The sequence below is a fragment of the Lentinus tigrinus genome, assembly GCF_003813185.1.
Source record: "Lentinus tigrinus ALCF2SS1-7 unplaced genomic scaffold L226scaffold_3, whole genome shotgun sequence".
NCBI classification, from domain to species: Eukaryota; Fungi; Basidiomycota; class Agaricomycetes; order Polyporales; family Polyporaceae; genus Lentinus; species Lentinus tigrinus.
This window is the reverse complement of record NW_027137912.1, coordinates 613,548-637,971: the sequence shown is the minus strand read 5'-3', so window position 1 is coordinate 637,971 and position 24,424 is coordinate 613,548. Positions and strand designations below refer to the sequence as shown.

At 55.1% G+C, this 24,424-nt stretch overlaps 14 protein-coding genes across 14 annotated transcripts; 6 read left to right on the top strand and 8 right to left on the bottom strand.

Moving 5' to 3' along the window:
• Positions 1-536: 536 nt before the first annotated feature.
• On the bottom strand, positions 537-1,959 carry L226DRAFT_608914 (rab-protein geranylgeranyltransferase; the record flags this gene model as incomplete). Its single annotated transcript, XM_067685988.1, has 9 exons — positions 537-553; positions 604-765; positions 814-888; positions 949-1,032; positions 1,082-1,276; positions 1,329-1,552; positions 1,611-1,738; positions 1,797-1,859; positions 1,915-1,959. The coding sequence occupies 9 exons, from the start codon at positions 1,957-1,959 to the stop codon at positions 537-539; spliced, it is 993 nt and encodes a 330-aa protein (XP_067540505.1).
• Positions 1,960-2,087: 128 nt separating this feature from the next.
• On the top strand, positions 2,088-5,605 carry L226DRAFT_478455 (protein prenylyltransferase). The gene is made up of 7 exons (XM_067676795.1): positions 2,088-2,723; positions 2,777-3,826; positions 3,887-4,128; positions 4,181-4,259; positions 4,310-4,597; positions 4,648-4,833; positions 4,889-5,605. Exons 1-7 carry the CDS (start codon positions 2,151-2,153, stop codon positions 5,450-5,452), a joined length of 2,982 nt encoding a protein of 993 aa, XP_067540504.1. The 5' UTR covers positions 2,088-2,150; the 3' UTR covers positions 5,453-5,605.
• An 86-nt stretch (positions 5,606-5,691) lies between these two features.
• L226DRAFT_608912 (uncharacterized protein) lies at positions 5,692-6,509 on the top strand (the record flags this gene model as incomplete). Its single annotated transcript, XM_067685987.1, has 5 exons — positions 5,692-5,709; positions 5,766-5,847; positions 5,905-5,984; positions 6,040-6,095; positions 6,155-6,509. 5 exons carry the CDS (start codon positions 5,692-5,694, stop codon positions 6,273-6,275), a joined length of 357 nt encoding a protein of 118 aa, XP_067540503.1. The 3' UTR covers positions 6,276-6,509.
• L226DRAFT_608911 (uncharacterized protein) lies at positions 6,368-7,809 on the bottom strand. Its single transcript, XM_067685986.1, has 5 exons — positions 7,688-7,809; positions 7,285-7,637; positions 7,118-7,232; positions 6,938-7,067; positions 6,368-6,885 (listed from the first exon to the last, which is right to left on the bottom strand). Exons 2-5 carry the CDS (start codon positions 7,518-7,520, stop codon positions 6,668-6,670), a joined length of 699 nt encoding a protein of 232 aa, XP_067540502.1. The 5' UTR covers positions 7,521-7,637; positions 7,688-7,809; the 3' UTR covers positions 6,368-6,667.
• Positions 7,810-8,054: 245 nt separating this feature from the next.
• L226DRAFT_500177 (WD40 repeat-like protein) lies at positions 8,055-10,109 on the top strand. Its single transcript, XM_067677753.1, has 9 exons — positions 8,055-8,206; positions 8,272-8,412; positions 8,473-8,592; positions 8,647-8,670; positions 8,728-8,843; positions 8,898-9,169; positions 9,220-9,582; positions 9,638-9,948; positions 10,004-10,109. The coding sequence occupies exons 1-8, from the start codon at positions 8,147-8,149 to the stop codon at positions 9,766-9,768; spliced, it is 1,227 nt and encodes a 408-aa protein (XP_067540501.1). The 5' UTR covers positions 8,055-8,146; the 3' UTR covers positions 9,769-9,948; positions 10,004-10,109.
• L226DRAFT_185220 (2-nitropropane dioxygenase) lies at positions 9,637-11,646 on the bottom strand. The gene is made up of 10 exons (XM_067672735.1): positions 11,590-11,646; positions 11,298-11,530; positions 11,183-11,233; positions 10,976-11,127; positions 10,783-10,922; positions 10,688-10,731; positions 10,263-10,623; positions 10,099-10,202; positions 9,991-10,045; positions 9,637-9,937 (listed from the first exon to the last, which is right to left on the bottom strand). The coding sequence occupies exons 2-10, from the start codon at positions 11,371-11,373 to the stop codon at positions 9,856-9,858; spliced, it is 1,065 nt and encodes a 354-aa protein (XP_067540500.1). The 5' UTR covers positions 11,374-11,530; positions 11,590-11,646; the 3' UTR covers positions 9,637-9,855.
• A 5-nt stretch (positions 11,647-11,651) lies between these two features.
• L226DRAFT_530123 (cytochrome C1 heme lyase) lies at positions 11,652-12,952 on the top strand. Its single transcript, XM_067679768.1, has 2 exons — positions 11,652-12,151; positions 12,203-12,952. The coding sequence occupies exons 1-2, from the start codon at positions 11,675-11,677 to the stop codon at positions 12,458-12,460; spliced, it is 735 nt and encodes a 244-aa protein (XP_067540499.1). The 5' UTR covers positions 11,652-11,674; the 3' UTR covers positions 12,461-12,952.
• L226DRAFT_454387 (Brix-domain-containing protein) lies at positions 12,597-14,114 on the bottom strand (the record flags this gene model as incomplete). The annotated part of the gene is made up of 4 exons (XM_067675179.1): positions 12,597-12,964; positions 13,018-13,585; positions 13,642-13,875; positions 13,935-14,114. The coding sequence occupies 4 exons, from the start codon at positions 14,112-14,114 to the stop codon at positions 12,597-12,599; spliced, it is 1,350 nt and encodes a 449-aa protein (XP_067540498.1).
• Positions 14,115-14,943: 829 nt separating this feature from the next.
• On the bottom strand, positions 14,944-16,461 carry L226DRAFT_454546 (cAMP dependent protein kinase; the record flags this gene model as incomplete). Its single annotated transcript, XM_067675184.1, has 3 exons — positions 14,944-15,105; positions 15,173-15,972; positions 16,029-16,461. The coding sequence occupies 3 exons, from the start codon at positions 16,459-16,461 to the stop codon at positions 14,944-14,946; spliced, it is 1,395 nt and encodes a 464-aa protein (XP_067540497.1).
• Positions 16,462-16,533: 72 nt separating this feature from the next.
• On the bottom strand, positions 16,534-17,266 carry L226DRAFT_185275 (uncharacterized protein). The gene has a single exon (XM_067672736.1). It carries the CDS (start codon positions 17,154-17,156, stop codon positions 16,644-16,646), a length of 513 nt encoding a protein of 170 aa, XP_067540496.1. The 5' UTR covers positions 17,157-17,266; the 3' UTR covers positions 16,534-16,643.
• Positions 17,065-18,887, bottom strand: L226DRAFT_478444 (Extradiol ring-cleavage dioxygenase class III enzyme subunit B). Its single transcript, XM_067676794.1, has 5 exons — positions 18,258-18,887; positions 18,066-18,196; positions 17,797-18,011; positions 17,606-17,744; positions 17,065-17,555 (listed from the first exon to the last, which is right to left on the bottom strand). The coding sequence occupies exons 1-5, from the start codon at positions 18,559-18,561 to the stop codon at positions 17,376-17,378; spliced, it is 969 nt and encodes a 322-aa protein (XP_067540495.1). The 5' UTR covers positions 18,562-18,887; the 3' UTR covers positions 17,065-17,375.
• A 181-nt stretch (positions 18,888-19,068) lies between these two features.
• L226DRAFT_478441 (CDK-activating kinase assembly factor) lies at positions 19,069-20,713 on the top strand. Its single transcript, XM_067676793.1, has 5 exons — positions 19,069-19,314; positions 19,368-19,456; positions 19,509-19,661; positions 19,764-19,837; positions 19,888-20,713. Exons 1-5 carry the CDS (start codon positions 19,153-19,155, stop codon positions 20,571-20,573), a joined length of 1,164 nt encoding a protein of 387 aa, XP_067540494.1. The 5' UTR covers positions 19,069-19,152; the 3' UTR covers positions 20,574-20,713.
• L226DRAFT_185204 (DUF1671-domain-containing protein) lies at positions 20,685-22,869 on the bottom strand. Its single transcript, XM_067672734.1, has 11 exons — positions 22,738-22,869; positions 22,576-22,676; positions 22,311-22,520; positions 22,130-22,259; positions 21,940-22,076; positions 21,819-21,890; positions 21,733-21,766; positions 21,637-21,668; positions 21,367-21,586; positions 20,963-21,313; positions 20,685-20,899 (listed from the first exon to the last, which is right to left on the bottom strand). Exons 1-11 carry the CDS (start codon positions 22,797-22,799, stop codon positions 20,797-20,799), a joined length of 1,452 nt encoding a protein of 483 aa, XP_067540493.1. The 5' UTR covers positions 22,800-22,869; the 3' UTR covers positions 20,685-20,796.
• A 118-nt stretch (positions 22,870-22,987) lies between these two features.
• Positions 22,988-24,256, top strand: L226DRAFT_608903 (N-terminal nucleophile aminohydrolase; the record flags this gene model as incomplete). The annotated part of the gene is made up of 9 exons (XM_067685985.1): positions 22,988-23,053; positions 23,103-23,140; positions 23,196-23,237; positions 23,290-23,416; positions 23,467-23,591; positions 23,644-23,769; positions 23,822-23,998; positions 24,052-24,112; positions 24,171-24,256. The coding sequence occupies exons 1-9, from the start codon at positions 23,032-23,034 to the stop codon at positions 24,254-24,256; spliced, it is 804 nt and encodes a 267-aa protein (XP_067540492.1). The 5' UTR covers positions 22,988-23,031.
• Between the last annotated feature and the right edge of the window lie 168 nt (positions 24,257-24,424).

Below are 24,424 nucleotides of genomic sequence, written 5' to 3'. Positions count from 1 at the left end.
TATTCCACACCACCACCACCTTCAACTTTCAGCTGTATCTTCCACTCCACAGTCTCACCATGTACGCCGTGAGTACACAGCGGCTGTTTTCTGGGGATGCCTTGTACTGAGGGGCACCTTGGCAGACCACCGACGTTACCAAGAACGCTGCTTGCGGCTCCAGCACCTGCAACTGCGGCGCGACGTGAGCGTACTCAGACTTGAGTCGCAGAGCAGAACTTACTCACCACCTTTCATAGCTGCGGCTGCAAGCCTGGCGAGTGCAAATGCTGAACACCCTCCCACACTTCCCTATCCCTGCGTCTCGCCTATGATCATTCAATCTTCGCCTTGCCGCCAATGCAAGAGGGGCAAACATGCCACATAGGCTGTACGAATAAGCTGTAATCATGCATGTATGTGTACGATGTGAATCGATAAGCTGCGTCAGAGTTATCCCTGGTGTGTTCGGCTCCCTATATCACCAAGTCATGAGGTTCTTCGACAGCGAAGAAGGTGGATCTCATGAAGTGTAGCTTTCGCGTGACATAACCATATTATACACTGTGTCCGGCTGGAGCAACTGTTATCAACGAGCGGTCAAGAATGCAAGATACGACTTACATAGGTCAATGTAGCGCTGCTTTCTGTCGGGATCAACGCGCTGCAGCTTGGCGAGCAAGCCCTCGCAATCGCTCCCCAGCTTCCACCTCTCCTCGTCCGTCAGTGATTCGCTGTACTTGCGGAGCAGCAGTCGCTTGTAGAATACGAGAGACTCCATGCACCCTCCCCCTGTGTCAGATAGGGCACGATGCAATTGAAACACCGACTCACATTTACTATCCGGTTGCTCGTCGAGAAGTTCATCGATCGATAGAATCTCCCTGTCAACCACGTTCTTGCTATCACCTATATGTACTCAGTCAACAGCTGCCACCGGTATCCCTCGACATACACATTCTAGCTCACCTAGACTGATCAGCCAGCGATGATATATCCAGACGCTCTGATCCCCCGGGTCGGTATACATCGCATTCTTGACCAAATCCAGCTCTGAGCGAGATCAGCAGACTTCCTCTGAACGCGTACGAAATCACCTCACCTTCTTCAATGCTCTTGGGTTTGTCCAGCTTCCCAGCCGACCATAGTGACGTCAATACTTTCGACCGTTGGTGCCACGCACTGAAGTTGGAGAAATTTGCCTCGATCTTCCGTTTGGTGTACGCGAGCTCAGAGAGTTCAGTGCGCTTCACGGGCATGTTATCTAGCACGTGACGGCGATAGTTCCAAGCGTGGACTGCACAAAAAATGAGACCGTTACCAGAACTCGGAAGCGCTTCAGTACTTACAATTTCGCGGATCGACTTCCAGCATCTTCTCCACGACGAAGAGCTCCTTGTTCCAATACGACTGACGCCATCCATTGGGATCAGTGTCGGTAGGTCCATCTGGTACCTGTCTCAAGCACCACTGCCGGTGGTTCCAAATCCAGTACACCTTTGGATGTTGTTTCAGGAGCGTAGTGGTTAGAGAGAGGTCGTCCGAGAGGATTTCGTTAGTTTGTGTCGGGGTACTGGAGGAACACATCAGAACAATGTATGGAGTTTCCCCGCACGACTAATCACGCATACCTTGTTGGGAATACCCCGTCGAGGAGGATAAGTCTTCTGTAGTTCCAGATGGTGTAGAATTCGGGGTTCACATGGAGGAGTCGGGTAGTGAGGTCAAAGGACTCTCTTCCGTGGTCCTTCCTCTTCTTCTATGCATCGGAGGGTCATATAGGCATGGCAGTGAAGTACCTCCACGGTCGAACCTACTCTGTCGAGGACCTCCGCGGTCAAACCTTGAAACTCCTTTAACTTCGCTAGTTCGCGTTCTTTCTGCGCCGCGAGAGCCTCGCGCGAGTATCTGACACGTTTAACACCGTGCTGAAACGTTTTCAGTGGAAAGAATGGAGATATCCTGGAGCTGCATTACCATGGTTCGTGGTGGTCGAGAGATAACCGCAACTGAGGTCTGGCAGACGCCGGCGACGCGGCCTGTGATCGCGCTTGTGGCACGTGGAGAACCCCGTTCGCGCGTCTGACCAGTGGACTAGTGTTCGCTGTTGTTCACAACCGCCCTTCGCCTCGACCTCGACGTCACTACCTTCCTCGACGTCTGCGCCAAAAATGCCCGCGACCTCCCAACAGTCGACGCTGGAGTCTCTGACGTCCGTCTTCCCCCTCACTTTCCCAACGCCGACGCCCACAACACATCCAGACCTTGTATCCACTCAGGACCTTCACCGCGAGGAAGATCTTCTGCGAAACCCGTTTTCATTCAGGCATTGGTGGACTGCTATACAGAATGTCAAGGAGAACTCTGCTGCGCTCCAGAAGACAGAGAGTGTTTCAGACTTCCCGCCAGAGGTTGCTGCTCTTCTCGGTCCTCTTTCCTCCTCTGCCGCTCGCAAGTCCTTGCAACGACAAGTATATCTCTACGAGGCCGCCCTCATGCAGTTCCCCGCCTCTTTCAAGCTGTGGAAGTCCTACCTTCAGACGCGGATGTCCTTCGTTTTAGGCAAGCTTGTAGTGAAGAGGAAAGCCGGCGGCCGGAAGAAGTTCCCTGAGATGCGCGAAGCTCTGGAGGATGAGCAGGAGGACCTCGAGCAGTGGGAAGGCGGTGTTGATGGCATTGTAGGTTGGGAGGAATGGAGGTTGCTCATTGCCACCTTCGAGCGTTGTCTCATGTGGATACCAAGGGTGCGCTCGTCTGTGCTCACACCATTTATATGGGCGTACTGACGACTTGGTAGATGCCGCGCGTGTGGCTACTCTACCTGTCCATATTCAATCATCCGTTCTGTCCACCACAAGTCTCTCATACGCATGCACGCCGAACCTTTGATCGTGCGTTGCGAACCTTGCCTCCATCACTTCACGCAAGGATATGGGCACGCTACCTTCTGTGGGCGGAATCCAAGGGTGGCGCGACAACTGTCGCCGTATACCGGCGTTACCTTGTTGTGGATCCTAGCGTCACGGAACGTTATACCGCCCTTCTGCTTTCAGAAAACAACCCTGATCCCCGACCACTCGAGGCGGCTAAGCTGCTGCTATCACTTGCTCGTAGAGCAGCGCGAGGAGAGTACACTAGCCCTGAAGGAAAGAGTCCATACCAGCTCCTGGGCGAGTTCCTTGACGTCGTCGAGGAGCACGCAGAAGAAGTTGGGTTGGATGTTCCTGACACCATCGACTCCAACAAGAAGATCGCGGACGAGGCAGAGGTGCAACATGCAACGTCACAGCAACCACCAGAATCCGCCTCCGTGGACGGCAAGCTCATACGCTTCGCTGGTCCGGCGGTGTCTGTTGGCTCTGATGGCAAGCTGCTTGCACCTTACGATGAGGACGAGGACGCGCGTAGCCCTCGAAAGCTCAACGTCGAGAACATCGTGCACAAAGACGGTCTAGAGGTCTACAAGGACCAGGCAGGTCGTCTCTGGACTGGTCTCGCGACCTATTGGATCAAACGCGGCGAGTTTGACCGCGCGAAGCATACTTTTGAGCGCGGTCTTGCGTCAGTCCTCACCATCCGCGACTTCACGCAGATCTTCGATGCATACGCGGAGTTCTCAGAGAGCTTGATCAGCGCCTTGATGGAGAGTCTCGCGAACCCCGACGAAGATGAGGACGAGGAGGACGTGAAGGAGACGGAACAGGAGCTGGACACGAAGATGAAGGAGTTCGAAGAACTCATGGACCGTCGGCCATTCCTGGTCAACGACGTACTCCTCCGCAGGAATCCCAACGATGTGCAGGAGTGGGAGAAACGGGTTGCCCTTTGGGGAGACAACGACGAAAAGGTACGTAATGGATTGTTGTCGATTTCAAGTGTTTCGCTCACCGGCGTACCATTCATATAGGTCGCGGAGACGTATGACAAGGCTCTTGCGACTATCAACCCTCGTCGAGCCACCGCCAACTTCCACCGTCTGTACATAAACTTCGCCAAGTTTTACGAGGAGGGCGGGACTACAGGTGAAGCGGAACGTGACTTGGACAGTGCTCGCAAAATTCTCGACAAGGCCACCAAGGTCAACTTCAAGACTGTCGACGAGCTCGCCGAGGTGTGGTGTGAATGGGCTGAGATGGAGATTCGTCAGGAGTATGTTTATAGTGTTTTCACCGTTGCATTTGACTGATCATCGTGATTGCAGAAACTATGACGAGGCCATCCGAGTGATGCAGCGGGCTGCGGTAATACCAAAGAACACCAAAATTAACTACTTTGACCACGTATGTACAACGTCGCATGGCGCGATCACCACTTCTGACTGTTTCTCTAGACCCTCTCTGCGCAAGCCCGGTTGTTTAAATCGCTCAAGCTCTGGTCCTTCTACGTCGATCTCGAGGAGTCCCTGGGCACGGTCGAATCCACGAAGACCGTCTACGACAAGATCCTGGACCTCCGCATCGCGAACGCCCAGATCATCGTCAATTATGCCGCCTTTTTGGAGGAGAACAAGTACTACGAGGAGAGTTTCAAGGTCTACGAGCGTGGCACGGAACTCTTCACCTTCCCGGTTTCTTTCGAGATCTGGAACATCTACCTCGCTAAGTTCGTAAAGCGCTATGTGAGTATTCTGGTTTGGGCTTCGATATGTATTCCCGACACATTTTTCAGGGAGGAACGAAGATCGAGCGTACACGGGACCTCTTTGAGCAAGCGCTGGAGAAGTGTCCGCCAAAGTCATGTAAGCCTATCTACATGATGTACGCGACTTTCGAAGAGGAGCATGGCCTGGCCAAACGGGCGATGGCGATCTACGACCGGGCGACTAACGCCGTCGCAGACGAGGACAAGTTCGAAGTACGTAAAGTCCATCAATCACCCCGAAATTCATCTCTGACTTCCTCCACATTAGCTCTTTACGATCTACATCGCAAAGGCCACCTCGAACTACGGTCTCCCAGCAACGCGTCCGATCTACGAGCACGCTCTCGAGGTTCTTCCCGACCGCCAGACCGCCGAGATGTGCCTGCGCTTCGCCGCGATGGAGCGTAAGCTCGGCGAGATCGACCGTGCACGCGCGATCTATGCACACGCGTCGCAATTCTGCGATCCACGGGTGCACCCCAAGTTCTGGCAGGAGTGGAACAACTTCGAGATCGAGACTGGGTCCGAGGACACATTCCGCGAGATGCTTCGCATAAAGCGCAGCGTGCAGGCGCAGTTCAACACCGAGGCGTCGTATCTCGCCGCGCAGATGGCCGCCAAGGAGAGTGGGTTGGAGACCGAGGCGGAAGCAGCGCCAGTAGATGCTATGGCCGCGGCAGAGAGGCAGGCTGCCGTTGGCGGAGGCGGAAAGGCCCCAGCGTTCGTGTCGGCCAAGTCGAGTACGAACGTCAGGCAGCAGGAGCCGCTGGAGGCTGCCCCCGCGGCGCAAGCCAACGAGGATGAGATCCAGATATCGGACGATGAGGAATGAGTGCTGAATGTTCCTGTGATCTGCTCTGCTATGTTTCGTGCTGGTTGTTGTATCTGCACTTATGACCATGACCAACTTACATGTAACGTGTTATGCTCTGGAGTGTCCTGGGATTGCCGCTTGGAAAGAATACAGCACCTGCCTAATTGGGACAGAATGCTACCGGCTTTCTCGGAGCGGAGTCAGTTTGCGAGCTCGCCTTGCCAGCTTGACCTGTGCGGCCACCCTTGCGTTTGCGGATGGACAAGCATCCATCCGTAAGTGATTGACCGTGCCTTGTTGTGTTGCAAGAAGTTGATTTTGAGCTCTACAGTACGAGGCGCTCTCGCCTTACCTCTCAAAATATCCGAAAGCGGCGGGATCGTTGTTCCAGACGTACAACGATCTGAGGCTAGGTGCGAGCATCTGAAGCCATGCGACCGATCCTACACGGCTGAAGTACGTTTGTGCAGCTCAACAATGGACCGACCTCGAGCTGGTTGAGCTTCCGGGGTGCTCGAGATGCGGTATGCGCGGCCGACGACCGCAGATGGTCAGTTTGCCTCCCGACGATATGCTCCTGCTCCTACTGAATGCGGTCAATACAGGACGATCTGCTGTGCGTCGTGCCGTGCTCGCTGTCCGAGTCTCTGTCGACAGACTGGTGCGCATTCCTCCTTCCTTCCGTAACGTGTACGTGACTCGTGCGCACCAACGCCACAGGATTCGGACGACTTTCAAGGAGCTTGGCAGCCCGCCTCATGTCTACCTAGCGATCAACACAGAGGACTCATCGATAGTGTACTACAAAATCAGCCCGGGCATTGTCAAGCCACCACTATAAATTTGATCGCCTCCATGCGTTACCTGTCAGTGGTCGCCCAGGCCACCTCCCGAGAATGGTACGAAAAAAGGTACATTGGTATGTAGGTAGGTAGGTACTAGGCACAGCTGAGGCAGAGCAATTTCGACAGCACAGTATACTGTAACGTGGGCGATGAGTGTGTATGTACAAGCCGAATTAGCAGCGTGGGCTATGTACGGTAATTGTACGGTGTGCCAGGAGGCTATATATCACCGGCAAGCGATACGTGAAGCAGTCCGTTGATAGGGAGCAATGATGAGTGGTGCATACAGTATGTACAGTAGTGAGTACGGCTGACGTCGGGGAGTGATGCGTGCGCGTTAGGTGGTATGATAGAATGAAGCGGTACCTGAGTCCCGACGAGTTCGTGGTCACCGGGCAGCACCCCAGCGGTCGACCTCGACGGTACAGATATCTTCCCATATAGCGTCCCATCCGCCCTGCGCGAGGTGCGGCTGGGCCTGCCACATAGCAATGATGTGCCTGGACTCGTCAAAGGTGACGTCATGCGGGCGTAGTTGCTCGACGAGGTCAAGGTGCATCTCCAGAGACCGTCGGTAAGGCTTCAGAATGTAGGGCAGCTTTGTCACTGGGGAACAAGTCAGCGTCCGGGTATGGGACGTTGGGGTGCGAGAGCGTACCAAATTTCTCTAGTGACCAGGTCACCCAGAGAGGCTCCTCGACAAACTTCCAGCCCTTGGTCTTGTGCACATCGTTGAGTAGGGTCTCCAATGTGCGGATGATTTTCACCATCTTAAGGAATAACTTATCCTATTGGAAACATGAACGGAGGGCAAGGAACGGTAGGGGCGCAAACGTACCAGTCGCCTGACCACTTCATTGAGCTCCTCAATGCAACCCTCCATAAAGCGGAGCTTTTCGTATACAATGGGGTATGTTGGCTGCTTGCCATAGGGTATAAGAGCGAGCTCGTTACTGGACGAAGGTCCTTAGTACCGAGGAGAAAGGGGCATGCATGCACACCCACTCGAGTTCTGTCCGAGCATCTATGAGACTTGAGGCAGCCTTGAGCCCCTGGCCTGATACCCGTTCATCCCATTCGTACGCAATATTTCGTAGCTCAAGCAACTGCACTCGAAGCGTCCGGTGGTGGGGAAGCTCGGTGAGTCTTGAGGGAGAGGCAGGGGTATTGTGCTGACGTGCAGAGACAGGTGACGAGGAGGGTGTTGACGGACCACGGAAAGATGCAAGTCGGCCACTCATGGTGTCGCGTCCTGAGCAATTTCGGCGAGAGTATTGAGAGGTAGAGGGGGAAGAGGAGGCGGGCGGTCTGAGCGCGTCGGGTGTATGCTGTGGCAGCCTGTGGGGTCGTGGCCGTGTCTGCGAAAATGTTGGACAAGCATCCGTGTAATAGAAGACCCGAAACTCACGCACAACCGCGGCGCAGGGAATCAATTGGGCTCGCCCGAGTGGTCGTCCAACCCTGGATGTTGTTCGCGGCTATCTCGCGTACAGTAACAGATCTTCGACAGTTTGAGTTTAGCTGACGGCAAGGCGCTCCTTTGTCCTGCGCTGTCCGAGGGTTCCTGAGTTGGGCATTGACGCAAAACTGTATGGGGCACATACCTGTGCGCACGCCGGGGAGCAGGCCACTTGGAGGTAAGTAGTGGTCGGGGGTGAAGCTTGCGCGGGACGACTCTTCATTTAGTCGTCGATCAAAGTGGCACAGAGGCGCCGGATCTCGATAGTCCATAATGGGCAACTCTATTAACGCGGCGCGTCGACAAAAGTCGGTCAACAACCCGATCATTTGGCTTTCGAACAAGCAAACAGCCGCGGCTTTCTCCAGGGTCCTTGCTTCGGCGTTACCATCTGTCAGTAAGACTGCCATGCAGCCCGCGGACAAGTCCAACCTCCTTCGCTCCGAGGCAGAGCTCAAGCTCGAACACGTACGACATGCCATCATCGTCCCCCCGTCAGCGTCTGACTCTAGCACGCACGCACCCATTCAAAGTCCCGCAAGAACAAGGCAGAGCGGATAAAAGACCTTGGCTCGCCCATCGAGATCACCGGGAAAGCATTGGCGCTCCAAGTGCGCGAGAACGTCGCTTGGATCACGGAAAACACGACTGTGATCAGAAAGCTCGACCTGGAGGTGGGTCGCCGCGTTACCGGTGATCGTTGCGGGTTGCGAGGAGCTCACTGCGGCAGACAGACCGGGAAGACGCTTCAATTGTTCAAGGGACACACTGCGCCCGTCACATCGCTCGCTTTCGTCGACCGTGTGCCCGGCTCCGGGAAGGGCGACCTGCTCGTAACCGGTTCATGGGACAAAGTAGGGTCGCTTCTTTTTGTTTTCGTCGACTTTTACCTGACCGTATTAATTTAGACGATTAAAGTGTGGGATGTCAAGGTTATTACTTTTTGACCTCTTCCATCATATCTCACCATCTCACTACCGTTGTCACAGACCAAGGAGCTCGTATCCTCCACCGATGCACATTCGGACTTCGTGAAGGCACTGCATGTCATACCATCACTCCAATTGCTCGTGTCCAGTGGTTCCGACCAGGTCGTTCGACTATGGTTTGTTCTGTGTAGCTTGTGGTTGGCCCTGATCGTCACTGACGAACGAGACAGGGATCTCTCTAATGCGGCGGAAGGGAAACCACTCACATCGGTCGGTTCCCTCACCGACCACACACGACCTGTCGAGTCCCTCGATGCTCGAGTTGTGTCCGAAACGTCCGCAGTGCTGTACACCGCAGACACGATGGGTATCATCAAGATCTGGGATATCGTCAAAGACACCGGAACGCCTCCCCGGTGGCAGAGCACGCTCGCGGGCGAGCTGAAGCACCATCGCACCAGAGTGAACGATATGATCCACGGCAATGGCCATCTCTACACCGGTGTGCCCTTCTCCTTTTATCTGTGTCTCTCACAACTCATCGGATTGCAGCTTCGACCGACGAAACAGTACATATCATTCCTCACCCCTCGCCCGCACCACTCCCAAATGCAAGACCAATCCCACCCATCGAGCACCCAACAGCAGTCCGAACCATCCTCCCGCTCTCCCTCACCCCTCTCGCCGAACCGTACCTGCTGACCGGCTCTGGGGACGTGATCCGCGTGTACGATGTCTCGTCCCCAGAAGAGCCTGAGCTCATCGCAGAGACCGACGCGCACTGGCACGACGTGACGGCTCTGCGGTTGTGGATACGCAAGTCGCAAGTCGAGGGCGAGCCGGGGAAGATTCGTGTGGAACCGTGGATCGTGAGTGCTAGCCTGGATGGCACTCTTAGGAGATGGAAGCTAAGTGGTAAGTCGGACGATGACTCTCTGGGGACGATTGAATGTGACTATGGATCACACAGAGCTGATACATCCCCCGCCACCAAAGAAGGCCCCAGCGGAGGAAGCCAAGCCGGCAAATGCACCTGCGTCTACGGATGCATTGGACGAGGACGAAGAGCGAGAGTTGGCAGAACTGATGGGAGAAGACTGACAATGTATATCCAACCATACAGGGTGAACACAGTGCGAAATCGTACAACACATATACATGAGTCGACAGGGACATTGTCGACTTCAATCACAACTTCGCCTTGGACGCCACCAGGAGGTTCGTAGCACTCTGGAGGCTGGCGGCAGCCGTGTTCACAAGCTCGTCTACACTGCACACAAGGTTAGTACGAATGGAGCCATTAGATGATCTGGGCACACTTACATCTCCCTTGCAGGCCGGACTTCCTTGATAGATCCAGCAACCTTGCCCATAAGCCCTACGGAAACAGTCAGGATTGACGGCCATTAGGTATGGAGATGAGCAACGCACACATGCGGCCTTCCATGGACTTCTCGGGGTGCTTCTCGAGCTCGACCTCGTGCGGAATCCTTCCCTGCGCGGTGAGCTCTGCGATCTCCTGCTGCCTACCATCCCTGGAAGCACGAGAGGCGAAGTCAGCGAGCATTCATGATGGACTGAGAGCATGCACCCACCAGCTCGCAACATACGGCGTCCTCCGCACATGCATAGGACGTCCGGAGTAGATTATGGTACGTGTGACATCGTCATACCCTGCGCTGAGGACAAGGTCCTTGTGGACCTTCGGCGCACCAGCCTCCACGCTCGCGACGAACCGAGTACCAACCCACACACCGGCAGCGCCGTATGACAATGCCGCAGCGAGCCCGCGCCCGTCGGCGATACCGCCGGCTGCAACGACGATGACCGGCTGGCCAGTGAGAGGGCTTCTGGCGTCTTTGCAGAGGTCGACGACGGCGGGGATGAGGATCGAGAAGGGCGTCTCGCCAGTGTGGCCACCGCCCTCTCCGCCCTGCGCGCAGATGATGTCAACGCCTTTGAGTGAGGATAGATGTCAGTCTGGAAAGGACGTATAGCAATACGACTGAATGTTGCATACCCTGTGCCAGTGCTTTCGCGACATGCTTGGGGTGGCCAATCATGCTATGAAGATGCAGTAAGCCTCAGAGAAGTGACTATGCGAGAGCCACTGACTTCATGACAACGATACCAGCAGCATGGAGCCGCTCGACCATCTCTTTGGGTGGGACGCCGACAGCGCAAACAAAAAGCTTCGCGCAGCTCTTCACGATGACTTCCGTGAGCTGCGGAAGCTGGCCCTTGGAATAGTCATACTACGCAAGCGTGGGTGAGCTGCACAACAGCGCGAGCATCAACAGAGACTTACATTAGTCTTCCGAGCATTCCCGCCGACTTGGGGGATGAGCAGGTCGACACCGAACGGTGCGTTGGGGTCCTCGAGGTGGCTCTTGAGCTCGTCGATGTTGTCCTGGAGCATCTTCGGGCTCTGGCGGACACCTCCAATGACGCCAATTCCGCCTGAGGTCCATGTGAGTGCACGCGTCGCAAAGGAGCTATTCAAGGTAACCCGTACCAGCATTCGTTACAGCTGCAGCCAGTCGCGGACCTGCTGCGACATTCATGCCTGTTGCGCGGAAAGGGGTTAACCTTCTGCTAGCGCGAGCTATGGTAGGCTTGAGGATACGTACCAGCCAACATGACCGGATGGTTGATCTTGAACAGCTTCGTGAGCGGGGTCGAGAAGACTGGCGGAGAAGACGGCATAATGGGCTTGGGTGTCGGGAGGCGTTCAAAGTCGTTCAGCGAGATGTAGAGAGGACGTCGCGGTTCAGGACAAAGTACTTATGTCGGCCTGGAGTCTGTGCCCGCAACTCGAGTAGCCGGAGCCGGAGGGTCATGTGGGTGAGTGCGCGGGACATCTCTGTGCAAGTGCGGGGTCGGTCAGTGGACGCGTTGTGGAATCGGCGCGAGAGAGCGTACCGGGTTCCCGGCCCACGTGGTATGCGAGGCACGCTTCGCGCGTGGGCGCTCTCAGCGGCCTCTGCCACTGCCAAAAGCCTTCGCCATGTCGAGCTCTGCAGACAAGTGTCCCGTCGACCACCGCGCCCTCGCGTCCTCGTCCTCCTCCGCGTCGGCAGACAAGTGTCCCGTAGACCATACGCAACGCTCGTCATGGTCCTCTGTCCTTGGCCGACAGTCACAAGATGGACACGGGGCGGCAGAGCTTCCCGATACACCCCTTCCTCCGACCAACCTTCCGCTTGACCGCGAGACGTCGTCCATACCAAGGCTAGATGGGAGCAATTGGGTGTATCCTTCACAGGCGCAGTTCTTCGCTGCCATGGCGCGCAAGAACCACAACCCGCAGGAGGTGGACATGAAAGTTGTGGTGCCTATCCACAATGCCGTGAACGAACGCGCGTGGATGGAGATCATGAAGTGGGAGACGGCGCAGGGGGGAGACAAGTGCGGTGGGGTGAAGCTCGTTAGCTTCAAGGGCAGGCCGAACGACTTGACCCCGAGGGCGCGGTGGTACTCACTGCTTGGGTACGTCGTCACATCCTCGGCCAATCGCGTCCGGCTCATTTCTTGCGTTAGGTTTTCGCCACCGTTCGACCGTCACGACTGGGTTGTCGACCGCTGCGGGACACGCATGCGGTATGTCATCGACTTCTACACCGGGCATGCCGGAGGCCCAGCCTCGCAGAATATATACTTCTACCTTGACGTCCGGCCTGCGCTCGATGGCTGGGAGGGCGTTCGGATGCGGACGGAACGATTTTGGCGGCAGGCATTCGGCCGTTTCTGGGGGCAATCTTCAGCGCAGGAGAGTGCGCCCTCGCGATCATAGAGCGCAGACGTTCCATACCACCTACCATATGCTTTACTGTACAACAAAACTAATGCTGCCCACTTCAACTGCGTCGGAAGTATGCAGAAACGATGAAGACAACAAACAAGGGGCAGGCAAGGAGATACATGTACCATCACCGTTTGCTACGGGTCTTCAGCTTTTTTGGCGGAGGGCGTACCTCCTCTTCTTCGCTTTCATCCTCGCTCCCTTCGTCGGCAGAGTCTTCCACCTCGCTGACCTCCTCGTCATCCCATGCCCCTTCATCGCCATCATTTTCGCCATCATAGTCCTCTTCCATCTCAGAATCATCCTGCCCATCCTCCTCCACCTCGTCGTCGTCGTCGTCACCTTCATCCGCCTTGCCCTTCCCTTTCTTCGCATTTTCTGCTGCCTTCTTCCTCTGCACATTCTTCTCCTGCTCTTTTCTCCTCTCCTTCCGCAGCTTCTCTTTTGCTGCATGCTCCGCCTTCTGAGCCTTGATCTCGGCCTTCGTCTTCTTGACTGTAACAAGCCGTCAGAGTGAACTCCGACATACGCGAAAGGTCCGAACACACCGAACTCGTGATAAAGTACGCCGCCCTCCTTCCCGGGCACACCTTCAGCGACCTTGATCAGCCTAAGCTCCATCCTCGGTCCAATTTCGTCCAATTTGACCGCCCTCTTCTGTCCCTTCTTGTTATTCCTCCCCACGTAATCGTCGGCGAGGTCAACCGCGTCCCCATCGTCCCCGGCAACGCTCGATGCCGTTGACGCAGCGCTCTCGTACCCATCACTTGACGGCCCAGATTCGCCTTTCCGCCTGAGCAGGAAGTCCGCGACGTCCTTCTCGTTTCCGAGGTCAAGCGTGCGCGTTTGTGAGTGCGATGTGCTTTTTGTAGTCGCTCCTTCGAGGATGTGCCGGATGCGCTTCGAGACCCCGTATGGCTTGACGGTGATGAGGTAGTGACGGAATTCGACGGTGCCGCGCTCAGCATTGTAGGAAATGAGAACCACGCGGCGCGCGGAGGAAAGGGAGAGGGTGTGTGGAGAGAGTGGGGGAAAGAGGGACTGGAAGGTCTTCATCATGAGCGTGAGGTGGGGTGGGGTCGTGGGTCCGGGAGGAGGGAAGGAAGCCAGTACAAGCTAATTGCATTGTTCAGCTGGAGAAACAGCTGGAAGAATGGCAAGCAGGAACGCACCAAGGGTGGGCTAAGGTACTCCACCGTGCTCATGCTCCGGGCCCTCCGAGAGGAGTTGATGATATCCTTTGCTAAGCTGTACCTCTCCACCCTGAAGCTGAGCGTCGGACCAGAAGACAGCCTGACAATGCGCATCGACGGCGCGACGTCCGTGAGCGTGAACGCAAGCAGGTGAGTTACGCCCAGCGCAGGGGCCATTGTCAAGAAGTCCTTCAGCTTGTTCCTTGTACGTTCCTTCACTTGCACTTCAGTCAGTTCGAGGCAGCCGCACAGACTGAGCGCATAGAACTGACCCTTAGCCTGCTAGCCGTGTTTGGCTCCATGACCTTGCGCACGTCCCGCACGAGCTGCGTGAGCGAGTGTCCGACTTGGCCATGCTTGATCACGAACGACTTGGGCACGCCTTCGGCCGACCCTGGATTCGATGCGACGCCACCCTTGAGATGTGTACGGTTCTTGCGTCGGCGACCCATGGCGAAGGAAGGATGAGAGCCGCGGATTCAAGCCTAGAGCTCACTGAGGCAACCAACAGTAGACGCCAGCAACATAAGAATTTTGGGCGTGAATCTTGCTTCCAGATCGAGATTCAATCAAGTGCCGACGCGAGCCTCAAGGCGCCCATTGACAAAACCCACCCGCCAAGTCGTCGGTGGCTGCGAAGGTGGCTGGTTGCCGCAATGTGGCTGAGCGCAGTGACAGGCACTCATGTCGATACCGACAACGTGTCGTTCAAATCCAATATAAAATACAGCACTAAACCTGGATACAGTACCGGGAGAGCTATGCCAGAACGGGGAACGCGGGGAGACCAGTGAGCAATATACACGAATTGCGGACACGAGGGCGCAAAGGACGGTAGCGAGCGTGGGAGGGACAGACAGCGCATGTGTAGTAAGTGGCGGCGGTCCGATTGACCTCGAGACAGGTGAATTCATACAGGAGTGGCGGCGGTGGCGAGCGAGACGACATATATGACGAGGGAAAAGAGGGGGAACGAAAGTGATACAACTCGGGAGCAAGGGTATGACTTCGACGAGTGTGTGTATGTAGTAGACAGTCCGGCTCCAGGCATGGGAGGCAAATATGATAGCGATACGACAAGAAACCCAGAAGGAGACAAGGAATATGAACGGAGAACGATGACCAGGACGGCAAGGACGGCCGTTCAACTGTTCCAAAACAGCCGCACGGCACGAATAGAGGGCACCCCAAGCCTGTGCCGAGGACAGAGAGGTAGTCGCCTCAAACGGCGCCGAGCTTCGGATGCCACCTGAGTAACCGTTCGCAAGAGCAGAGTCCGGACTAGAACTCCAGGAACTGGTATGCGACCGAGTCGAACCGCTGTTGAATCGATGGCGGTCGTTCCTCCCGGATGAGGCCAGGAATCTCCTCCGCAGGAGGAAGGGGAAGATGCGAGAAGTTCCGCGTGTCATCGACGGTTGCAACGTGAGGGATGATGGGTGCCTGAATATCGACAAACGAGTGAGTATGGACGCGGCCGATTGACAGACCAGAACGGCGAAGTACGTACCCTGATCTCACGCCGCTCTAGCGCATCCCAGTCGACGCCTCGGAACCAAGGGTGGTCAAGCACGTCTTGCGAGCCGCCGATCAAATTACCCAGCCGCTTGCTACGGTCCGGATGCAAGAACGCCTTGATGATGTCTTTCGACAGCGGATCCACCTGGTTTGGCCAGTGAATCCTGCCCTTGAGGATCTTCTCATAGATCCCGTACGCGGTCTCGTCGAAGAACGGTGGGTAACCCACCAGCATCTCGTAGCAGAGGATGCCGCAAGCCCACCAGTCAGCGGCCTTCCCGTGGCCGTCTGACTGAATGATTTCCGGTGCGAGGTACTCCGGCGTCCCGCACAATGTCCATGTACGATCATCCACTATTTTTGCGAAGCCGAAGTCGGTGAGCCGGAGGTAACCGCGGGAGTCCAGGAGCAGGTTTTCAGGCTTCAAGTCACGATAGATGATGTTGAAGGAGTGAAGGTATTTCAGCGCGAGGATGATTGTCGCGAGGTAGAAACGAGTGACATCGGCGGTAAACCGTTTTGCACGGCGGAGATGGGTGAATAGCTCTCCGCCTGGGACGTATGACATCAACATGTAGACGTTCAAGCTGTCCTGGTACGTCGCATAGAGATCGACAATAAAGGGGTGGCGGACACGGGAAAGAATGTACCGTTCTGCGTTCACGTGCTCGACTTGGCGCAAACGCACGATCTCCGTCTTGCGCAGAACCTTGAGTGCGAAGCAATTCGCAGTGCTCTGGGAAGAAGAGCCTCGCAGGCGCACTAGCAGCACGCGACCGAAGGTACCCGTGCCTACGGTCCAAATCATTACGAGATGGTTTACGAGCGATATCACAAGTTGTGCTCACCTAATGTACCCTTCACTTCAAAGTCTGTCAGCTTTAGCGATCCCTTTTCCAAATGCGACTGCTCGTCTTCGAGGTGTCGCTGGGGTGATCGTGGTGAGCTGGCTGACGCGCGCCCATCCACGTCCATGACGTCTTGCTGATGGCTACGCCTCCCACTCCCGTGTCGCGAGTCCCCCTCCCTAAGGTGTGCGTGGGGGATAGATGGTTGGACCTGTCCCCCAGGGCCGCTGTAACGCGGCTCTGAATCGACGATAATGGCAGCGTCACCGTCTTCGCTTCGCTCGGGGGACAGTGGCGGGGTGATAGGTCCGTCGCTGAGCATGCAATCGGAGTCGCGTCGGAAGAAGCTGGAGTCTGGGGTGGTGGAGAGGGCAAGTGCAGTGTGGCTGGGAAGGGAGGTCGAACGGAAAGCGGGATACGTGGGGTGCTCCATGTTTCTGGAAGCCATTAATGAAGAGATGCAGTAAACGCCTGCTCGCCGGTAAGATCTGGCGGCTGCGACAAGGAGCTGTCAGTCCGGCGGAAGACGAATCTCCGCACAACACGTGCAGGGCAACGGCCACTCACCCTGGCGATTATTAGAGGGGTTGAATGGACAGGGCTACAACGTGGTGCTCAATACATGCGAGGTTGGGCTGGAAAGACTGAAATTTGTGACTGCGAAGCCTTGACAAGTCCACTCAGCAGCGATGGGATCAGAGGGCTATGAGGAGGACCAGCGCGGGGTAATGATGAGGAGGCTAGGCTATACGCAGGGGACGCAATGGTACTGACCTTCAAACACCGCCGGGAGGAATGCTGCGCTCTGCGCTTGGCTATGGAGAGGCTTGGGTGGTAGAATACAGACGTTGAACCCGCAGCGGACTCGGAGGACAGGGCTGAGTAGCTGAGACTGAGTCGATCTCCATCTTCCGATTCAACAACGCCACGTGGCGCCCATGCCACGTGTTCGATCAAATCACCAGCGCTCAAGCTCTGCCGCCGGCTCGGACTCGGAGATTGAGCTAAGCAGCAGCAGCAGGCAGCAGCTAAGCTTGTCATTTCGTCAGTGGCCGAGGGTAAGTAACCTTGATGAGCCCGGCGCGCTATCGCCACATTACATATGTGCCCCAATGGCAATTTGAACATCTGAGGAAGAAAGCCAAAGCACAAATACGGTAGGCTTGCATATCGCAGGGCAGCTGGCAGATGACTGGGTCAGATACACCTAGGTACTACTGTACATACCACGGGCTAGCATTGCGACGAGGTGAAGTGGCAGGCAGAGCAGAGAGATCATTCTTAGCTCCACATGTTCGGCTACCCAAGTGGTAGATGAGGATGGGATAAGTACATTCGACAAGAAAATCACGGATCAAACGCAAAGGTAGGTGCACCGTAAATTGCAGACAAGATCTTGACATCCGCATCCGCACCGCCCGCACCTGCGCCGATGTATAGGGGAACGAAGTGCTCGGCGCGAGGATGCGCAGAGCGGAATCCGCGGTGCTTCACAAGGTTCACCATCGCTTCTTTCCGCGCAGCTGGCTGTTGGCGCGGATCAGCAGACTGCTCGATAGAATTACAGAAGCACGTACGTCTGCCACGGTCATTGCGTCCAATATAGCCTGATTGAACTCCTTCACCAGCGCGTTGGCGTGTGCTTCCGAGAACGATGACATATCCCGGAGGTTGTGCACCAGGAGGCCGCCCGCAAGTACAAGGATGCCTTCCCGTCTATGTCGGAGGTATCAGCGCTGAGCACTACAGCGGTAGTCTGTCTATTCACCTGAGCGGTTCCACAACTTCTCCGAGCGCCCACTCTTTTTGCGGGTCCAAGCTCGAGTCCATGGACACTTCAACGACGGGGATGTCCGTGAACTCTTCGCCGAACATGAGCCGGAAGGGAACGAAGACACCATGGTCAAGGCCCGGTCCGCTGAACCCTCGTCCGTCTTCGCCCCGCGCCTCGAGCTTAGAGGTTGTTCGCGCGAGGTAGCCGGCCTACGCAGTCCATTAGAACCACGACGATCCCGTCTGGATGAAACGCTAACTCACATCCTTGAATAGCTGCACGACACGCTGCGACAAGGCGGAATCCCCGCGCGACTTGAACTTCAGCCGATACAGTTCGGGCTGGAAGCCGTAATAATCCATCAGAAGAGGGTTCTCGTCCCCGTAATCCGTCACTATCCAAAGCAATTGAAGTCAGAGTTTAATTAACAGGAGATGTGTTCATGGAAGGCATACCGAGACGCTCCCCGGTGGTTTCCCAGTGTGCGCTGAACACCACTATGCCCTTCGGATTGTACTTCTTGAGCAGCGCAGGACCGAAATCCTTCAAGAAGGTAGCGAGAGGACCGGTCGGTCCCATAGTCTTCCACACCTCGCCCATCGCCCCTGCGTCCTTGACAGGGAAAGCAAGGGCCGGCGATCCGTGTCCAAAGAAGAAGGCGGGGATCTTGTCGGTTCTAGCGGGAAGCTCATCAAGAGCTTTGCGCCATTCCTCCTGGGTCTTGGGAAGAGATGGCCTGGTTCCGTTCGATGTGGACATGGTGGAAAACGAGACAGGCGCGAGAACGCGAGGGAGATAGCTCTTGAATCGGAACACGATGGCCGCTGAGAGGATTGAGAGCGCAAATAGTAGAAGGGGTCTTAAAGAAGCCACGGTGAGCGATGAAATCCAGACAGAACACTACAGGCTGGGATCTTGTGGACTTTTCGAGGCAAGTGCTCGACGGTCATCTATATAGGATGGATTCTGGCTTACGCCATTGTGCTTATCCCGCTGACTGTGACGCTGGCCCAGGCTGACAAGAAACTTTCAGCCAGTGTCATTCCTGCCATGAATGCGCAGTGATATGCTGCCCGAATGTTCGTGTTAGGAGGAGCTCGAGGCGAGGAAGAGCGAGGATGGGGGAATGTCGAAAAGTCTTCGTGTTACTGTATGACGATGTGCCAAGCTCCAGCTGTATCCCACGCCTATGTAAGCCGGCACATACGGTCCGTACTCCCTGAGCGCCACATCATGGCTCAGCATGCTAAACTGGCTTGCTATCAGCAGAGTCGAGCCTGTACCACCACCTTGCCACTTCTGTTCGCTGTATTACTTGCTGCATATACGCTCCTGGTAAAGCTCTCTGAGATGGCTCAAAGGAACAATTGGCTTCGGGGCACAACCATCCGCAAGTCGGGGCCGTCAACGTCCAATAACACTCGCACCAATACCCCACAATTGCCAAGTACCTCAAAAACAATATATGGCGGAGGTGTGCAGGATCCATCTGGACGCACGACCGAGTACTTTGTACGTTTACCTGTGTGTACCTACTTGTGCGTGGTCCTGACTGTTGTCTGTAGTCCATGGACGACAAATGTCCAATATGCGACACCGACAGATACCTCAAGCCTCATCTCCGTCTCCTAGTTAGCCCTTGTTACCATAGATTGTATGTCACATCCTTCATTAGGATGTCGATATTACGTGCTCATCTTTTCTAGGTGTGAAAGCTGCATAGACCGCCTATACACTCTGGGACCTGCGCCTTGTCCCACCTGCAATACGATCCAACGCAAGCTCGGATACACGCCACAGACATTCGAAGACTTGACGGTAGAGAGGGAGGTTGCGGTCCGGCGCAGGATAGCAAAGGAGTGAGTAGCTTTTGCCCTCGTAGCACCCCATTCGGACGGAACGGGGTATATGCCAAGACCCTGGTCTATATGGAGCACACGTACTGAGTAAGTAATGTATAGGTTTAACAAACGGCGGGAAGACTTCCCAGACTTACGATCGTACAACGACTATCTCGAAGAGGTTGAAGAGATTGGTTTGTCGTCATTACCTTTGCTGAGTTGTCGCCGCTCACACACGCCATAGCATTCAACCTCATCAACGACATCGACGTCGCTGAGACAGAAGCTCGGATAGCCCGGTACCGCCAAGAGAATGCTGCTCTCATCAAACTTAACCAGCAACGTGAGGAGGAGTACCAGCGCTATCTGCAGGAACAGGAAGAGATGGAGCGGCAGGAGCGCGAACTTCGTGCGCAGGAGCTGCGCCGTATTGAGGAAGAAGAGCGAGAGGAACGGGAGAAGGGCAAGCAGGCCATAATCGACAAGCTCGAGACTTCAGACAAGGACGCCGCACGTCTCGTCGCCAAGTCCCGCATGGAGGCACAGCGCCGTGCATCAGCCCGCGCCGCGTCATCCTCATCCATCTCATTCAGCCAGAGCAGCGCCCACCTACTCCGTACTCGTGCCACGCAGAGCGCCGTCGTCCCGGACGTTCCCCACATACCGCTCCAGGACGACTATTACGCTTATGACGACATGTTCAAGATGCAGGAGACGTACCACGACCCGGTCAGCGATGCTGTGCGCCGTGACAAGGAGGGTATTATGCGTGCTGGTGGGTACCAGGTTAATCAGGCTTGGGAGCGGGCGCTGCGGTTTGCTGTCGCGGGATTGGACATTGCGCCCTTGTCAGGGATGCCAACTCCTCCTGCAGAACCCATGGCAGTTGATCCTGAAGGCCCTGCGGATGTCGTCATGGCTTCAGCATAACAGCTGAACTGTAGGCTAGCATATTATCCCTCTCGTCCCTGTTCGTAGCTTTGTAGCTATGATAGTTTTTACGCATCGGACTTTGTGTAGCAATATCATCATTGTCTTCATCAATAACCATATCGATTTCAAGAAGCTGCAATATTTGTGTACTAGTCCGAATGATCCTACAATGATGGCAAGTTACTCTACGATGGTCTGGGAAATGTTGCTTGCTCGTGAATCAGCAAATCTTCAAGCTTGTGACTACACGCCTGTTGCGTTTATCTGCCTCGGACAAGGGTTCCTTGAGAGGGAAATACAGAATCTGGTATTTTTTCTGCTTCCTGTGCGCATAATGTTAGTCTCTCGTTGAAGTTCATGCAGGCGTGGACAATTGCTTGACTTACTGCAACGACTTCCCATCGATCCGGAACAACTTGAGTACCTCGGTATAATTCCACCCATCAGGTTCGTTGCGTCGAGGCAAATCAAAGCCTCCTGCTGGTCGCTGAGCTGGCTCCTCCTCATCGTCTGTGATGATGATCACATTGTCGTCATCGGGTGCACTGCCTATGCGTTTGCGCTTCGAAGAGCCGGCGCCGGTGTCTGGAGACTTGCGCTTGTGCGACTTGATGGTCTCGACCGGATGCATGACGTGGTGCAGCACCTTCGCAGACTTAGACGGGCTCGATGGATTGTTCGCTGGCGCTGGATTGTGATGCTGTAGACCGGCTTGCCGGATGTTCGAAAGTATGCGCCTATGTTCGCGTGAAATCAACTCGTAGACACCACAAAACCGAGAGAAACGTACTTCGCTGGATCGAAGGTCAGAAGATTCAAGCCCCCGCCCTTGACCCGCTCGCATCCTACAATTGTCCGCGAGTGCCCATTGTGCTGCAGAATGATGGGAAGCTTGTCGGTGACAATGACAGGGCGGGCCCCACGCAACGCGTCTCCGACTGTCGCCGATTTTGGCTGAGGGTCGGCGCCAGAGAAGTAGTTCAAAATCCATTGGAGGAGTGGTTCGACACCTATGGATATTATGAGCCGATGACCTTCATGCTTGGGTTTCAGAACACACCATTAGATAGTACGAAGTCAACCAGTTGGGCCCTGTTCAGACTTCGTCATGCTACCGCCGAATACAGAGAGGACTCCGAAGGAGAGCTCGGCTTACGGTATACCACGATATGTAAACGCAACGTATAGTTCTGTCAAGAAATGAGTATGTCGGAGTAATTTAAGGCAAAGTCAGGCCCATACCTGCTGTTCCGATCCATTTACATGTGTCCAGAAGCTCACGATTCAGCTGATGGGCACCCTCCTCGTCGTAGCCTATTGTGACCATGAGCTTTGTTCAGTTCCTGTGGCAGCATTGACGCACCATCTCTCCACGCCCTTTCCAGCAGAATTTGGAAGTTGCGGATACCTGGTGGCACTGGGGCATCCAACAAGGGGAAGTACATTGGCTGGTGTTGCTGGTCCATGAGAGCAGCACATGCCATGAGATAGTTTCGGTACCTTTCAGGACAGACGGTAAGCATGTATACAAGGGAACATCGGGACGCACACACCCGCATCCCCATGTGCGGTCCCAAGGCTCTCCTTGCACATGCACTGCTTGCTCGAAACATAGCCATGCACGTTCGGTGGGACCCCGTTCGTGGGATTGTACGAGTGCTCTCTTGAGCACTGGTATCAAAACTAGAAGACGAACTCATCAACTCGGCCATACATCTGTGCCACTGTTCGTACCGGGGCTGAAGTTGCTTGGCGGCTCTACAGTCAGAGATGCGTGCCAGAACACGTTCTTTCCTTCATTAGTGACGCTGCGGCCCTTCGCGAAGGAAAGTGGGTTGAATCCGGTTTTAGAAACGGGTTTTACAGATTTAGACTTGAACGAGGCCGTGATACCAGGGGACTTGTGCCTTCTTGTTGCACCCCCAGACAGGTTGGATCCTGAGGCTTCCGCAATAACTTGGCGTTCAGCGCAGAGTGGTGCTCACCACAATGAACATACCTTGGGGTTCGTCTAGCAAGTGCTCATCATAGTGGTATTGACGCTGAGGTATAGTCAATGGACCCAGGTCCTGAGAGCATAGCTGGCAAATAAACTCGTTCCTTGGTTGCAAGACCGAGCAGGTCAGCCACTTCGCCTTCCCTTCATGTGCGGAGCACGTACGGAATGTTGTGATCCACAATCTCAATCTCGTCATCTGTAAGTGCGCTACTTGTAGCTGGCATATTGATCCGCACAAGGAGATGTACTGCCCAGTCTGGGTAGAGGATGCTGCGGGACCTGTGTGGAGTCCGAGTTTAAGCAAGTAATAAGCACCTTAGCGCCCACGTCGCGTCTGTAAGGAGGGCGTGATTCTGTCACGTGCATGCGTGCGTCACAGGGCGACGCAAGCTCGACGCGCGTCGAGCTCACAAACACCAAGTCCGCACGCACCCTCACCTTACTTCCTCTGTCACCATGTCCAGGTCTTACGATCGCGGTGCGCACCATTATTAACGACGTACACACGCTCTCTGACGCGTTCTCAGCCCTCACCGTATTCTCACCGGATGGCCATTTGTTCCAGGTTTGTGGCGGAGGCAAAGAATGCCTGATGTATATTCATTGCATCTAATTTTCAGGTCGAGTATGCCCTGGAGGCCGTACGGAAGGGAACATGCGCTGTACGTGACTATGCCCTGTACGCGTCGGTAGCTAACATCCCGATCCTTGTAGGTCGGTGTGCGCGGGAAGGACGTCGTTGTACTCGGTGTGGAGAAGAAGTCCGTTCTACAGCTGCAAGATCCTCGGACCGTCCGCAAGGTGGCCATGCTAGACGACCATGTCTGCCTTGCTTTCGCTGGTGCGTGCCGTCGCAGATGCAGTTCGCAGACATGTAACAATGACATGCAGGCCTCACCGCGGACGGCCGTGTTCTGATCGACAAGGCCCGCATAGAGTGCCAAAGTCACCGCTTGACCGTGGAGGACCCTGTAACAGTGGAGTATATCACGAGACACATCGCCGGTATTCAGCAGGTGAGCGACCTATAATTATGTGTAGAGAATTACATTCCGAGCAATGCTACAGCGATACACGCAATCCGGAGGTGTTCGGCCATTTGGTATTTCCACTCTGATTGTCGGTTTCGATCCCCATGACACAAGACCACGCCTCTACCAAACCGAGCCTGGAGGGATTTACAGTGCCTGGAAGGTGAGCATGTTCGGCTCCAGATTACACTACCTTTCCTAAGCATCCGTCTCAGGCGAACGCTATTGGTCGCTCTTCGAAGACTGTGCGCGAGTTCTTGGAAAAGAACCATAAAGATGACATGTCTCGAGACGACACCATCAAGCTGACAGTGAAGAGCTTGCTCGAGGTTGTTCAAACTGGAGCCAAGAACATTGAAATCAGTGTCATGGAGAGCTACGGGAAGATCACGGTACGCCTCACGGTACACGTAGAACGATGATTGATTAACAAGCGGATATCCAGAGCCTTGATTTGACCCAGATCGAGGCCATCGTTGCAGAGATCGAACGCGAGAAAGAAGCTGGTGCGTTCACTGCATTAAAATTTCTTCATAACATGAATTGATGCTTATGGTACTCCAGAGGCGGAGCGGAAGCGATCCCGGCTCGCTGCGACGGCAGCTGGACAAGCAGCGATGTCGCAAGCGGCGGGTGGCTCGGGGCAGTAAGAGTGTTTGTTGACCTGTCAATTGTATTGTATTACCCTTCCCTGGACTTCCGTGCTCTCTGTATCGCACTGCCCGAGTTGAACTACGATATGCAACCCCATGCAGAGGATAGCAATCTGCCGAAGTGAGGAGACATATACGTAGGTCAGACGCGTGAGGACGCGTGTA

Excerpts from the sequence above, each read along its gene's own strand:
- L226DRAFT_478455 (XM_067676795.1), top strand. The coding sequence starts at position 2,151 with ATGCCCGCGACCTCCCAACAGTCGACGCTGGAGTCTCTGACGTCCGTC. Across the intron at positions 3,827-3,886 it reads GGGGAGACAACGACGAAAAG|GTCGCGGAGACGTATGACAA; the intron begins GTACGTAATGGA and ends CCATTCATATAG. Across the intron at positions 4,834-4,888 it reads CAGACGAGGACAAGTTCGAA|CTCTTTACGATCTACATCGC; the intron begins GTACGTAAAGTC and ends CCTCCACATTAG.
- L226DRAFT_608911 (XM_067685986.1), bottom strand. The coding sequence starts at position 7,520 with ATGAGTGGCCGACTTGCATCTTTCCGTGGTCCGTCAACACCCTCCTCG. Across the intron at positions 7,068-7,117 it reads ATGAAGTGGTCAGGCGACTG|GATAAGTTATTCCTTAAGAT; the intron begins GTACGTTTGCGC and ends TGTTTCCAATAG. Across the intron at positions 6,886-6,937 it reads CTGGTCACTAGAGAAATTTG|TGACAAAGCTGCCCTACATT; the intron begins GTACGCTCTCGC and ends CTTGTTCCCCAG.
- L226DRAFT_500177 (XM_067677753.1), top strand. The coding sequence starts at position 8,147 with ATGCAGCCCGCGGACAAGTCCAACCTCCTTCGCTCCGAGGCAGAGCTC. Across the intron at positions 8,671-8,727 it reads TTAAAGTGTGGGATGTCAAG|ACCAAGGAGCTCGTATCCTC; the intron begins GTTATTACTTTT and ends CCGTTGTCACAG. Across the intron at positions 8,844-8,897 it reads GACCAGGTCGTTCGACTATG|GGATCTCTCTAATGCGGCGG; the intron begins GTTTGTTCTGTG and ends CGAACGAGACAG.
- L226DRAFT_185220 (XM_067672735.1), bottom strand. The coding sequence starts at position 11,373 with ATGCCGTCTTCTCCGCCAGTCTTCTCGACCCCGCTCACGAAGCTGTTC. Across the intron at positions 10,203-10,262 it reads ACGCCGTATGTTGCGAGCTG|GGATGGTAGGCAGCAGGAGA; the intron begins GTGGGTGCATGC and ends TCGTGCTTCCAG. Across the intron at positions 9,938-9,990 it reads GTCCGGCCTGCAAGGGAGAT|TGTAGACGAGCTTGTGAACA; the intron begins GTAAGTGTGCCC and ends CCTTGTGTGCAG.
- L226DRAFT_530123 (XM_067679768.1), top strand. The coding sequence starts at position 11,675 with ATGTCGAGCTCTGCAGACAAGTGTCCCGTCGACCACCGCGCCCTCGCG. Across the intron at positions 12,152-12,202 it reads GGGCGCGGTGGTACTCACTG|GTTAGGTTTTCGCCACCGTT; the intron begins CTTGGGTACGTC and ends CTCATTTCTTGC.
- L226DRAFT_185275 (XM_067672736.1), bottom strand. The coding sequence starts at position 17,156 with ATGTTCAAATTGCCATTGGGGCACATATGTAATGTGGCGATAGCGCGC.
- L226DRAFT_478444 (XM_067676794.1), bottom strand. The coding sequence starts at position 18,561 with ATGTCCACATCGAACGGAACCAGGCCATCTCTTCCCAAGACCCAGGAG. Across the intron at positions 18,197-18,257 it reads AACCACCGGGGAGCGTCTCG|TGACGGATTACGGGGACGAG; the intron begins GTATGCCTTCCA and ends TGCTTTGGATAG. Across the intron at positions 18,012-18,065 it reads TCGTGCAGCTATTCAAGGAT|GCCGGCTACCTCGCGCGAAC; the intron begins GTGAGTTAGCGT and ends TGGACTGCGTAG.
- L226DRAFT_478441 (XM_067676793.1), top strand. The coding sequence starts at position 19,153 with ATGGCTCAAAGGAACAATTGGCTTCGGGGCACAACCATCCGCAAGTCG. Across the intron at positions 19,315-19,367 it reads GACGCACGACCGAGTACTTT|TCCATGGACGACAAATGTCC; the intron begins GTACGTTTACCT and ends TGTTGTCTGTAG. Across the intron at positions 19,457-19,508 it reads AGCCCTTGTTACCATAGATT|GTGTGAAAGCTGCATAGACC; the intron begins GTATGTCACATC and ends CATCTTTTCTAG.
- L226DRAFT_185204 (XM_067672734.1), bottom strand. The coding sequence starts at position 22,799 with ATGCCAGCTACAAGTAGCGCACTTACAGATGACGAGATTGAGATTGTG. Across the intron at positions 22,260-22,310 it reads GCCAAGCAACTTCAGCCCCG|TTTTGATACCAGTGCTCAAG; the intron begins GTACGAACAGTG and ends TTCGTCTTCTAG. Across the intron at positions 20,900-20,962 it reads ATCGATGGGAAGTCGTTGCA|GAAGCAGAAAAAATACCAGA; the intron begins GTAAGTCAAGCA and ends TTATGCGCACAG.